Genomic DNA, 14422 nt, shown 5'->3' with positions numbered 1-14422 from the left:
CTGAAGGGTGTCAGCGAGTCACCCTCCTGAGCAGCAGCCAGGGAATTATAGTCTGCGAGTTGGATGATGGCACAGGAGCGGGTAAGGCAATGGGCCACAATTTTATTGATGCCAGCAGCATGCCAGACCTCGATAGTGAATTGTGCAATGTGCTCCTGTAGCGTAAAAGGTCTGGGTGAGATCTGATTTATGTCATCTGTAGAAACCAGAGATGAGTGGGCATTGGTCTGTGAAGATCATAAATGCATGTGCCTCGACTGAAGATCGGAAAGAGCAGATGGCTTTGTGGACTATGAGCAGTTTATGGTAATATGCACCCCAGTGGCATTTTGCATCAGAGAGCTTGGAAAAAAAGAAGTTGAGTGATTGCCAGACGTTGTCTACACGTTGTTGTAGCAAGGACCTGACAGCCATCTGGCTCACAACTGCCACTGTTGTGAGGGGAGCAATTGGGTGGGCCAAAAGGGCCACATTGTTGAGGTGCCATTTACTTTTTCAAAACACTCAATTGTGGCCTGGTCCAAGGAAGAGTGCTGTAGTAAGCAGCTCTTGGATGGCAGTGACGTCCTTAAGATGTTGACAGAAAGAGTTGACCATGCTGATGAAACTGCCGAAGGCATTTGGAGGTAGTAGGGTATGGAAAGTCTGCTACTGCCTCAGAGGATATTGTCTAAAAATTGCTGCCATGTCTGTGCGGCATCGTATAGGCTGGATGTCATGATTGCACTATTGAATGGGCCAAAAGATGTGATTATGGCTGTTTTCTCAATGTCCTCCAGGGCAACTAGGATTTTTGTGTAGGCTTTAGTGCAGTCTGTAGAGGATAGCAGTCAGGTATGGTGCAGGTGTTGTTGCAAGAGCACCAGGAACCATCCTTCTTGGGAACGGCGTGAAGCACTGAAGTCAAGGGGCTTTCGGAAGATTGATTTACCCCAGCTGTGAGCAGCTCTTCAAACTCCTTTTGTGCAATTTTGTAATTACGAGAGGGGAAGGGGCAGGTGCGAGCATGGCAGAAAATTAGTGGACCGTAATGTGGCTTGAATACAAAATGAATGAGCAAAAATTTTTGTGAGTGTTTTGTGTGTTTCTCTGAAGATATGAAATGAGTAGAAAGAAAACTGGTCTAGGGTAGGGGTGTGTGTAAGAGGCAGTGATGGTTGGAAAGGTGACAGAAAGCTACCTTAGGTGGTATGAAAAATTACTAGATCGGTTAGATCTCATTTCGAGGTATGAAGATGACAAAATTTGTTAAAGTATTCCAGATTGATATGTGTTAGCCACTTCATAGATAATTATGTGGTTTTGTAGTTTATGCTGTGTGAAACCTGCTTGTGAATCGTGCTGTGTGTACAGAAGGATGCAGTTATGCTGATCTGTACAGAAAATTGGAATAGAGATCAACATAAACATCATTTCCGCCCTTTTTATTGCTCATGAAAACCACACCATACAGCGAGACCTTCAGAGGTGGTGGTCCAGATTGCTGTACACACCGGTACCTCTAATACCCAGCAGAACATCCTCTTGCATTGATGCATGCCTGTATTCATCGTGGCATACTATCCACAAGTTCATCAAGGCATTGTTGGTCCAGATTGTCCCACTCCTCAATGGTGATTCAGCATAGATCCCTCAGAGTAGTTGGTGGGTCATGTCATCCATAAAAGCCCTTTTCAGTCTATCCCAGGCATCAGAATGAGATTTTCACTCTGCAGCAGAGTTGTGCTGATATGAAACTTCCTGGCAGATTAAAACTGTGTGCCAGACCAGACTTGAAATTGGGACCTTTGCCTTTCGCGGGCAAGTGCTCTACCAGCTGAGCTACCCAAACACGACTTACGCCCCATCCTCACAGCTTTACTTCTGCCAGTACCTCATCTCCTACCTTCCAAACTTTACAGAAGCTCTCCTGCGAACCTTGCAGAACTAGCATTCCTGAAAGAAAGGATATTGCAGAGACATGGCTTAGCCATAGCGTGGGGGATGTTTCCAGAATAAGATGTTCACTCTGCAGCAGAGTGTGCACTGATATGAAACTTCCTCGCAGATTAAAACTGTGTGCTTGACCGAGACTTGAACTCAGGACCTTTGCCTTTTGTGGGCAAGTACTCTACCAACCATCTCATTCTGGAAACTTCTCCCAGGCTGTGGCTAAGCCATGTCTTCGCAATATCCTTTCTTTCAGGAGTGCTGGTTCTGCAAAGGTTCGTAGGAGAGCTTCTGTAAAGTTTGGAAGGTAGGAGATGAGGTACTGGCAGAAGTAAAGCTGTGAGGACAGGGCATGAGTCGTGCTTGGGTAGCACAGTGGGTAGAGCACTTGCCTGCGAAAGGCAGAGGTCCCGAGTTTGAGTCTCGGTCCGGCACACAGTTTTACCCCAGGCATGTTCGATAGGGTTCATGTCTGGAGAACATGCTGGCCCTTCTAGTCGAGCGATATCATTCACAAGGTGTGACTGATGGGGGCATGAATTGTTTCCATGAAGACAAATGCCTCGCCAATATGCTGCCGATATGGTTGCACTATTGGCCGGAAGATGGCATTCACGTATCGTACAGCCGTTACGGCACCTTCCATGACCACCAGAGGCATACGTCGTCCCCACATAATGCCACCCCAAAACATCAGGGAACCTCCACTTCACTCCACTTGTTGGACAGTGTGTCTAATGTGTTCAGCCTGACTGGATTACCTCCAAACATGTCTCTGACGATTGTCTGGTTGAAGGCATATGCAACACCCATTGGTGAAGAGAATGTGATGCCAATTCTGAGCAGTTCACTTGGCATGTTGTTGGTCCCATCTATACCATGCTACATGGTGTTGTGGTTGCAAAGGTGGACCTCACCAAAGACATTGGGAGTGAAGTTGCAGATCATGCAGCCTATTGCACACAGTCTGAGTTGTAACACAATGTCCTGTGGCTGCACAAAAAGCATTATTCAACATCATGGCGTTACTGTCAGGGTTCCTCTGAGCCATAATCCATAGACAGCAGTCATCCACTGCAGTAGTAGCCCTTGGGCGGCCTGAGTCAGGCATGTCATCGACAGTTCCTGTCTCTCTCTGTATCTCCTCCATGTCCGAACAACATCGCTTTGGTTCATTCCAAGATGCCTGGACACTTCCCTTGTTGAGAGTCCTTCCTGGCACAAAGTAACAATGCAGATGTGATTGAACCATGCTATTGACCATCTAGGCATGGTTGACCTACAGACAACACGAGCCGTGTACCTCCTTACTGGTGGAATGACTGGAACTGGTCAGATGTCGGACCTCCTCTGTCTAATATTTACAGCTTTATGTAGGTTTAGTGACATCTCTGAACAGTCAAAGGGTCTGTGTCTGTGATACAATATCCACAGTCAACGTCTATCTTCAGGAGTTCTGGGAACCAGGGTGATGCAAAACTTTTCTTGATGTGTGTATTTATTTTGTGCAAGTGGATTACATTTAAAGCAGGAAATATTAGCATCCCAATTATTGCAGATTTGTGTTCTGTTATTCTACTGTCAATTATTTAGTCAAATTATTACCAAAGGATTTATAAGTTAGGTAGTAAATAAATAGACAACAAATAAAACAGAAGTGGAGGATGGTTGGATGAGAGAAATGGAGAGAAGCAAAAAGAAAGGTAAGAGCACCAAACACAAAATAAAGAATTGTGTAGAGAGAAGGAGGACACTGAATTTTAACTGTGTGTCAGTGTAACACTCATCATTGATTTCCAATTCCCAGTGAACTCCGAACCAAACCTTAACTTTAAGAAATATAATCCATTTCTCCCTGGTAGAAAGTGGTATACTACTAACCTTCAAATATAAATTGTTTTTCTGTTATCATAGCCCTACTTGTATAATTGATTTCAGTTTGCTCTAATGGAGACTGTTACAACAGCCCTGCTTGACCGTTTTCCAAGTCTGAGGGGCTACAAGATATGGGTGGTTATGGTAGTATCTGTCTTTGGATACTTTGGTGGCCTTATATTTACAACAAATGTGAGTTATTGTTTTATCTATTTTGATGACTTTTATTAACTGTGTACTGTCTGCATCAGTTCAGTAAATACCAAAATTGTATCCTCAATATTTTATGTTGCCATTTCATATCTGAAACAAGATCAATGATAAACATGTGGACAAAGTTACTTAGCATTAAGTATGAAACCCATTTCTAAAATATTATCTCATGGTGAACATCTACAATATCTGAGAGTGACAAAACTATGGATGATTGCCAATAAACATTAGCAATTGTTTAATTTTCTGATTTGAACATATTACTATTGATGAGTCAAATAATTTTTACTAGTTTTTAACATGTAGTGTCAAACAGATATTACTAAATTTTTAATGGTAATAGTGAATTTCATCTACTCTTTGTTGTTGACCACATTATCCTTTATTTTGTATAAAAGAGAACCTGTGATGAAATAATGCTATAAGTATTACGACAGATTGCTGCTGTCCACATAGAAGAGGCATTGAATGCAGACAGACACATTTAATAGTGGACTGTTAAATCTAGTCTACTATTAAATAATATGCCTGTCTGCTATTCAACACCTCATTTGTGAAGTGAGTAAAAACCTATCTTAATACTGATTATTTATTTTGATTAGATTTGTGATTTAAGGACTGCTGCCATCCATTCCTTGAATTGATTGCTACAGAAGGAAGAAGAAGAAAGATTTGTGACTAAAATATGCCCATATTGTCATAACATTCACCTATTGAACCACTGTTTCCTTTTAATCTGTCAAGTGCAAAATACTGTATTATATACAAGGGTTAAAACACTATATTGTATATTGGAGTACATAAAAACTATGTATTCAGCAGACCGGTATGTGCACCATCATGCAGAACATCTGAGGAACTAACGCTACAAGTTTTCCTCAACACTTTTCCATAACTCTTCATTAATCTTGTACCAATATTGAACCACCTATACTCGATTGTAACCCATAATGAGTTGTCTGGCATGGGGAGATCCAGGATCCATGCTGGCCATTTGAACTAGTGTTGAAGATGTTGCTGAATCATGCATCTGTGGATGTTCTAGCACCCACAATTACCCTTACCCACATCACTAATCCTTCCTCAACAGTGTGACTGCATCCACTCACATTAGCCATGGCACCACAACTGAAATAAAGCAATACTAAAACAAAACAACATAATATTGACAATAATGCTTCTTGTCAGCTTCAAAGGAGTGTTATCAGTAAAACAATTATTTATTTAAGGAAATAATATACAAGTCCATCAACCTCAGAATTGTTTATCACCTGAATAACTGTGTGTGCTGGATCTGTGTCCTACTGTAAACACGTATGATCCACGACTGCCTTATGTTCGACCTGAATATTATCATGTTTCCAACATGTCCAAATAACATGTTCTATCCAACTAGTTTTCAAAAAAATGTGGTCCAAATAAAGGTTGCCATGACATCCTGGCCCATATCATTATATGAAGTGGATTCCTTTCAAACCCCTGCACATAATGGGAATTATCCTTAGAGCAGAAAATCACATTCCTTATATGTGAACTGCAGTATATTGTACATTTCATCAGAAGATAATACTCATGAGCAAGGTACGGCATTTTGAAATTGTGCTAACAAAGCATGGGAGGATGCAACTTGCTGCTCCATGTTATTGTCAGACAATTCATTCACAAGCATCAGTCTAAATCCTTGTATTTTAACATCGTTTTTTAAAGATATTGTGCATTACTGTTCATGGTACTTGAAGTTCAGACGCTCTTTTGCTAGTGGATTTCATTGAAGACTGCTCATTTGATTAAGTGACAGCAGCACATGTTTACTCTCATGTTTTTTTCTATGTGCACTGTGTAGTCTGTCTTTTAAAGTGCCTGAAACAAAAGTACAATATTATGAAAAGAAAGTTGCTACCCACCATACAGTGGAGGTGCTTAGTCGCAGATAGGCATGACAAAAAGACTGTTTCAAATAAGCTTTTGGCTAGCAAGGCCTTTTTTGTCGAAAATAGATGACACACACACACACACACACACACACACACACACACACACACACACACACACACACACACACACACACACACCAAATGCAACTCTCACACACTTGACTGCAATCTCTGGCAACTGAAACAATGTGGCTTCAGTTGCTTGAGACTGCAGTCGTGGTGTGTGTGTGTGTGTGTGTGTGTGTGTGTGTGTGTGTGTGTGTGTGTGTGTGGGCACGCGCGCATGTGTGTTTTGAATGAAGGCCTTGCTGGCCAAAAGCTTATTTGTGACAGTCTTTTTGTTGTGCCTATCTGCAACTTAGCATCTCCACTATATGGTAAGTAGCAACTTTCCTTTCATAATATTGTTACATTCCATCCTGGATTTTCCATTGTTTGAAACAAAAGTACATTTCTCCCTATTAGGCAGGGTTGCTTTATGAAGTGGGTTCTTCTCAAAGCAACCTATAAAATGCTCATTATCTCATATCTGTGGATGTTCTAGCACCCACAATTACCCTTACCCTCATCACTAATCCTTCCTCAACAGTGTGACTACATCCACTCACATTAGCCATGGCACCACAACTGAAATAAAGCAATACTAAAACAAAACAACATAATATTGACAACAATGCTTCTTGTCAGCTTCAGAGGAGAGTTATCAATAAAACAACTATTTATTTAAGTAAATAATATACAAGTCGACTGCCAGATGTTTGTGCCCAAAGGGAACCATATTTCAGTATTGGTCATGTTGCCATCACCAGGTGTACTGATAAAATGATCGTCTGGTGGCATGGAGGTTGCTTGCACCTCTACCACTGTCCTGCAGTGTTCCATCCACAGTCGGTTCCTAGAAGTGCATTGCTGCCAGTGTGTCGATTGCAGCAAGCTGTCTGCTACTCACACCATGTTTCAGTCTCATGGCTACAGTGACTCCATCAATTCCAGATGTCAGTTCCCTTTGTTTGTTAAAAGTTTCCTTCTTGATTATAATTAAACTAACTTGTACTAAGGTTGTTTGTTAAAAGTTTCCTTCTTGATTATAATTAAACTAACTTGTACTAAGGTTGTAGCATGTGTCACAGTTGATATGTTGGCTCCTGGCTTGAATCTCAATTGATTCCTTAATGATGCAGTTCCAGTAATTAGCCAGAGCTCTGGTGCAGTGGTACTTCACCCCATGCATTTCACAAAGGCAGTGTTTCCTGGCTGCTGACTTTTTGGACTGCATGAAATGAGTATATCACTGATGTTTTCAGCAGCAGTCTTCAACAGTGCATGTCTGTGAACAGAAGAAAGTGCTAACATACAAGGGTTTATTTTGAGACTTTGCAGTTCATATGTGTGGTTAAATTCAAAGACAAGAACATAAATGCAATAATACAAAATATGCATAGTAGATAGTGGTCTCTAGTGATACTTAGGGAATCACTACTTAACCAGCATGTGGCACATTCGAAACACGACACATAAAATTATGAGTCCAATTCTTAGTAAATTAAGGTTTAGCACATTCTTCTGCTGACACCTTCATATGGTGCCATACCAGCAGAGGATTTGATACACTATGGCCTTGTGAAGTGTAAGATCATCCTTGGTAACACTCGTGTCTTAGTGAATGGGCAGAAAGCCTTAATGTTGTGTTTCTAGAGGGTGTATCCTACTTTCCCCAATAATGCCATCATGTGTGGCACAAATACAGTGGAAATTCTCTGTTCCTGTTCCTCCCTAGTCTGGAGGCTAGGGAAGCAGGAGTTTCATATAGTGCCTACTGAATCTGTCCATCAGTGAAGCCATTTTTCTTAAAGAGTGCCTTCCCTGGCTCAAAGAGCATACATATTCTGTGTGTTAGGGATTTAAGTACACCAGTTTTCTGTGCCGACAGTGGTAGCTGCCGGCATGTGGATATAAGTCAGTGTGAGTCTTTGGGTGCAGTATATGCTGTGATCCAAAGATCTATCTGCCTTCCTCTTCATCATGATACCCAGAAAGAGTAGCTTAATGTCCACTTCAGTCTATATCATTAATCTAATATTTGTGGAAGGGAGTTGAGGTGTTAAGGAATCTGTTTAGCCCATGTCTTCCATGTGTCCATATTACAAACGTGATACCAGTATACAGGATAAGCAGGTTGATTTCAGTGATAGTGATTCAAGTGCTTCATCTTTGATATGTTCTACATACAAGTTAGTCACTACCAACAAGAATGTGCTGCCCATCCTGACCCCCTCAATATGCCTGTACTGCACATATACATAGCTTTGTTATATCTTCTCTGTCTAGGTGGTCAGATCACTATCTATCTTCTGGTACATCTCATCCTACAGCAGGCTCCACATCTTCTCAATATAATCTTTCTGAGAAAGGATGTCAATAGTATTGCCCTTGTCTGAAGTTGGTGTGAGTGCAATGTTGAGGCCCTTCTCCAGGGCTAAAGTAACATTCCTATCCAATTCACTGATGGTCAGGTTGATGATAGTCTTGAAAGTAGTTCCTATAGGTGGTTCCTCCAAAAGATGTTCAAATTTCAATATTTATCAGCCTGTGGGTGTGCTCTGTGGGGCGTCAGAAGTAGTCTAGATGACTCCAACAATCCAGTCTCTCATACAGGTAATAAAGTGGTTTGCAGCTGTAGAAGTCTTTCCAAAATACATGACGTGGAGTACAACTACACCAGAGTTCTGTCTCCATCATCTCATTACTTGTGCAGCATTTGCAAGGAGTGCATTGAGATTCAAACCAGGGACCAACTTGTCAACCATGATAAACTCAACATAGTTTGGTACCCCACTCTTGGCTTAATTAGCTGTATCAATGGAATTTTAAACAAACATAAAGAACTGACCTGTGGGATTGACAGGGCTGCTGCTGCTATTACCTAAATGCATGCAGTGGCATATGGACAGTGGGGGTAGTGGAGATGGGAATATAAGGCTTCCCCAAACTGACTCCCCCCCCACACACACATATCAGTTCATTGGAAGACCTGGTGTTGCTGACAGCAGGACCTCTTGCTGAAATATTGTGCCTTTTGTACAATAAAATCTGGCAATACACCTGTTAGCTATTTTGTTATAAAATTCACCAGAAGAGATGGAAGAATCACAATTGTTTATTTCCCCAACTGTACAAAGTAAAGAGAGGTACAAACACTTCTCGGGTAGCTTGTATATATGCTTCAGGAATGAAATAAAAGCAACTTGTGGAATTAATAAAGGAATCCACAAGTAAACAGTACAGTGAACGGTTTCTGCATGAACCACCAAGTAACATTAGTAATTGCTGCATTTTCACAACATGTGCTTAAAATGGCAACAACCAAACAATTTACACCCCATACAAATACATTAAGGCTTTGACAAAAAAAAACAGCAGTTTTGACAATTGTACTGCTTATATTTATCTTCTGATTTGTATTCAGAAATGATAATTTGTAGTAAGTCTGCACCCAGTCTCTTGTTGTGTCGAAGTTATCTGTTAGTGTGCGTATCACAAAATATAAGTGATAGATACCTCTGCAGGACAGTAACACTCTGTTTTGTTGTTATGGAGGTTATTTTATGAACAACATTTTTACTACATTACCAATAAGAAGTTCCAGTCTCAAAATTTAGGTGTCCAAGTAATTTTTCAGGAGTGATTAATAAGATGCATTTCAGTTTATTTTGGAGCATTTTTTAAATTTTTTATGTATTATTATTTATTTTTCAGATTTTTAATGCTCCTATCATTGTTACATGTTATTATGTTGACCTTTGATCATTGTTCCTTACTTTAGAACTTTGGAGTGTTTCAATTTTTAGTTTGACAATATTTACGACAGAAGCATTTGCTAAGCAGCACTAAAGCAAGAACAACTAAAGTAAGCCAGACACTAACAAGGGGACCTCATGGACTGCTCTGTCCTCTAGATGTCTTTCATATTTATGGTATTTAAATGTCAGTGCCAAGACATGAAATTCCTAAAGTAAATGAACTTCACAAAACACTAGAAAAAATTGACTTTGAAGATTTGAAGACCCAAACACTGTTAACTGTTCAAAATTTTGAGAATTTTACTGTCCATTTTTTTTGCTTTAATTTGAATTAAAATTGGAATGTTTTTAAGAAACATTGCATCAAAATTAAGATAAAATGTAGATAACAACTTTTATTTTTAATTACTCATTGGATGAAAATGTGACTATTAATAATGGATTGGAATTTGGCACATAAGTTTAAAATATCAAATAGAAAATAGGTTACTTTTTATTTCTAAATATCATGAATAAATACAAGTATGATATTAGAAACTTTATATGTAGTTTTTTAACAATAAGACATATCTCTGTTACAACCTTTAATCACCAATAATTGCGTGGATATACAAACGTAGAACAATAGCTGGTTACATGCGAACAACTCAGTATCTGTCATTCGACTGCCGTGCCGTGACATTCGACTGGCGCCGTTCGTAGCTAGGTGGCGCTCCCGCACTCCCGAGATGCGGAGCGCCTCTATCGCCATTTGCGCGTACTGTCGTGGCGGCACTGTTAAATGTCGAGGGCATTGTCACAACACTTTTCCCCCCTTGAAAAAAAAACTCACTTCTTTGGAGACATGGACAGTGCGGAGACATCCATGGCCTCTTGTGAGACCCTGAGAAGATCCCGCGGAGAGACACGAGACTATGCTCTGAAATGTCCAGGATGGAAGCTCGTGCGTGGAACGTGCCTCCTGGACGAGATGATGGGTGAAAACTCCGGAGCAGCATCCATAGGTGTCGTGGACCTGGGGGTGTGCTCCAGCGAGATGTGTCCCGGAGAAGGCGGCGTCGCGACTGGGGCCGGTTACGGTGTACTCGGAAGCGGCAGCGACGTCGGCTGCATCAACATGTATGGTAGATCGGCCGCAGCGACAGGACTGGCTTCTCGGGCTGGTGGAGGCAAAGGAAAAGGTGGTGGCACCGGCGTGGCCACCACTCGTGGGCGCATCTGGTCATAATGGCGAATAACCATGCCGTCGTCCATACGTATTTCACAAAGCCGGCAGCTGCGAAGAGCTTTGACCACCCCTGGAATCCATTTAGGGCGAGATCCATACCCTCGTGCCCACACGTCGGCGCCCACTGAGTATTTTCCCGCACTAGGGGACACAGTACAAGGCCTGACAGGGTGAAGCAGGTGCAGTAGAGGGCGTGGTTGGCGGCCATGCAAGAGTTCAGCAGGGCTGCAGTCACCCAGAGGCGTGAAGCGATAAGAACTTAGAAATTGCAGCAGAGCGTCATCTGTGGAAAAATCACTAAGGAATTTTTTCATCTGGCTCTTGAAAGTGCGGACAAGGCACTCAACCTCCCCATTTGATTGCGGATGGAAAGGCGGTGCTGTAACATGATGAATCTCTTGTCCAGTACAAAAATCACGGAAGGCCTGTGAAGAAAACTGAGGGCCATTGTCCATGACGATCGTGGATGGAAGACCTTCTAGCGCAAAGATTTTGGACTAAGCCAGTGTCGTCGCCACAGTGGTGGGCGACGGACATCGAACAACAAACGGAAACTTCGAGAAGGCGTCAATCAACAGTAGCCAATAAGTACCGAGGAAGGGGCCGGCAAAGTCAGCGTGCACCTGTTCCCATGGCTGCACCAGATCAGGCCAGGGAGAGGGCATTGTACGAGGTGCAGCCAGTTGTTGAGCACACTGACCACACGCTGCAACCATGTGGGTGATGTCCGAATCAATACCGGGCCAATAAACGTGCCTGCGGGCCAGGGACTTAGTCCGAGAAATACCCCAATGGCCTTCATGCAACAGTTTGAGAACATCTTTGCATAGAGAGGCTGGCACCACGACCTGTGGAGATGTGCCATCCGTGGCCAAAAGAACAACACCATCACGAACAGACATACGAAGGCGCAAGGCATGGTAGTTGCGAAGGGGATCCAATGCCCGACCCTTGGTCCTGTCCAGCCAACCCCGTTGAACAAAACCGATCACCTGACGCAGGACTGGGTCCCGCGCAGTAGCCGACGCGACCTGTGAACCTGTAAGTGGAAAACCCTCAACCGCACGACGTTCTTCCTCATCAATGTGGAAACAGAGTAGTTCATCACGATCAAAAATCAGGTTGGGGCCCATCGGCAATCACGACAATGCGTCAGCATTGGCGTGCTGGGCCGTGGGGCGATGGTGAATCTCATAGTGAAAACGAGACAAGTATAAGGCCCAACGTTGCAGGCGGTGAGCTGCCTTATCCGGAAGCGACACTGATGGGCCGAACAGAGAGACCAGCAGCTTGTGGTCGGTGATGAGGTGAAACTTAGAACCATACAAAAAAACGCTGAACTTTTTTAGAGCATAAATGATAGCGAGCACCTCCTTTTCGATTTGAGAGTAATGCCGTTGCGCATCGTTGAGGGTCTTGGAAGCATAGGCGATGTGTCGTTCCGACCCATCCTCATACCGATGGGCGAGAACAGCCCCCAGGCCATACTGTGACGCGTCAGTCACCAGAACCAAGTGCTGACCTGGACAGAATGTGGCAAGACAAGGCACCGACTGCAAATGAGCCTTCAGGTGGACAAAAGCCTGCTCACACTCATCGGACCAACAGAAAGGGACGTTCTTGCGTAACAGCTGATGCAAAGGATGAGCTACCGCCGCCGTGGATGGAATGAATTTGTGATAATAAGCAATCTTGCCTAGAAACGCCTGAAGTTCTTTGACCGTAAACGGCCGGGGTAGAGCGTTAATGGCCGCAATGTGCTGACGTAGAGGACGTATACCCTCACGGGACAAGTGGAAACCAAGATACTCAATGGAGGGTTGGAAGAACTGTGACTTGTCCAGATTGCACCTCAACCCAGCCGAATGCAAAACCCGAAACAGTGAACGCAAATTGCGAAGGTGCTCCTCAGTTGAGACCCCCGTGACAACAATGTCATCCAGATAATTTATGCAGCCGGGAACGGAAGCCGTGAGCTGTTCCAAAAACCGCTGAAAAATGGCCGGCGTGCTAGCAACGCCAAATTGTAACCGCTGGTACTGATACAACCCACAAGGAGTGTTGATGACGAGAAATTCCTTGGAAGAAGCATGCAATGGCAACTGATGGTATGCCTCCGATAAGTCAAGTTTGGAAAAGAACTGGCCCCCAGCGAGCTTGGTAAATAACTCCTCAGGATGGGGAAGAGGATAAGTGTCAATGAGGCTCTGAGCATTGACAGTGGCTTTAAAATCACCACACAATCGCAGACTCCTATTTGGTTTAGAAACCACAACAATTGGCGATGCCCATTCGCTGGAGGTAACAGGAAGGAGAATCCCTGAAGCTGTTAACCTGTCTATCTCAGCCTTGACAGGTGCACGCAACACCACTGGAATAGGGCGTGCCCGGAAAAACTTAGGGTGAGCTGAAGGTTTAAGAGTAATGTGGGCTTCAAAATCCTTGGCACGACCCAGACCAGCAGAGAACACGGACGAAAATTCAGAACACAATCCATCCAGCTGTTGATACGGAATATCCTCAGATATGAGGTGCACATCATCATCAATGGTGAACCCGAACAACTGGAAACCATCATAACCGAACAGGTTTTCAGTGCCCGCATGATCCACCACATAAAACGTGAGGGGCCTAATAACAGACTTGTAGGCAGTGGAAGCATCAAACTGGCCAATGATAGGCATTTTCTGTTTATTGTAAGTTCTCAGATTTCACGTAACTGGAGACAAGGGAGGGGAGCCCAACTCCAAATACGTGCGAGAATTAATGAGAGTTACTGCAGAGCCAGTGTCCACTTGCATGCGAATGTCTTTATCCAGAACACAAACAGTAACAAACAACTTATTTGTTTGAGAAAGCACACAGTTAACATCCATGTCCGATGCCTCGTCCTAGTTGACAGGAACTTTAGGGGACTGACACACAGAAGCAATGTGGCCTTTTCTCCTACATGAATTACATGTGGCCCAACATTTTGGACACGTGGCCCTGTCATGCTGTATGAAACAACGTGGACAAGAAGGAAGTGCGGAACGAACCTGCTTCTGTGGTTGCTGTTTTTGCTGCAAGCATTGCGGCCCAACGCGACATTGTTTATGTGAGTGAACCACCGCCACATTTTCGTTCTCCTGTGAAACAGGCAAATTGTCCGTGTCGAAAGTTGACTGTACAGCACCTACATCACACCACACATCTATTTGCGCACCAGCAGCATGAGACACTTCAAAGGATTGAGCGATGCTTAGAACTTCCGACAACGACGTGTTTGGCAGTTGTAGGGCACGTTGCCGAACTTCTTTATCAGGAGCAAGCCATAGAATAGCATCCCTAACCATTGAATGAGCATAAGACTCATGATGAGTGTCTGTGACAAACTGACATTTCCTACTCAGACCGTGTAGTTCCACCACCCAAGCCTGGTAAGATTGATGGGGCTGTTTACG

The 14422-nt window shown here is 43.2% G+C and overlaps 1 protein-coding gene across 1 annotated transcript in view; it reads left to right on the top strand.

Annotated features, from left to right (window-relative positions):
* Positions 1 to 14422, top strand: part of LOC124805414 (sodium- and chloride-dependent glycine transporter 1-like) — a 224514-nt gene that overhangs the window by 163292 nt on the left and 46800 nt on the right. The window contains exon 7 of the mRNA XM_047265976.1: positions 3868 to 3996. Within this exon, the coding sequence (XP_047121932.1) occupies positions 3868 to 3996 (129 nt within the window). The remainder of the gene's footprint in view (positions 1 to 3867; positions 3997 to 14422) is intronic.

This window comes from Schistocerca piceifrons, chromosome 7 (assembly GCF_021461385.2).
Source record: "Schistocerca piceifrons isolate TAMUIC-IGC-003096 chromosome 7, iqSchPice1.1, whole genome shotgun sequence".
Classification (NCBI taxonomy): domain Eukaryota; kingdom Metazoa; phylum Arthropoda; class Insecta; order Orthoptera; family Acrididae; genus Schistocerca; species Schistocerca piceifrons.
Note: the sequence above shows the minus strand (reverse complement) of the source record. Positions and strands in the feature narration are given on the sequence as shown.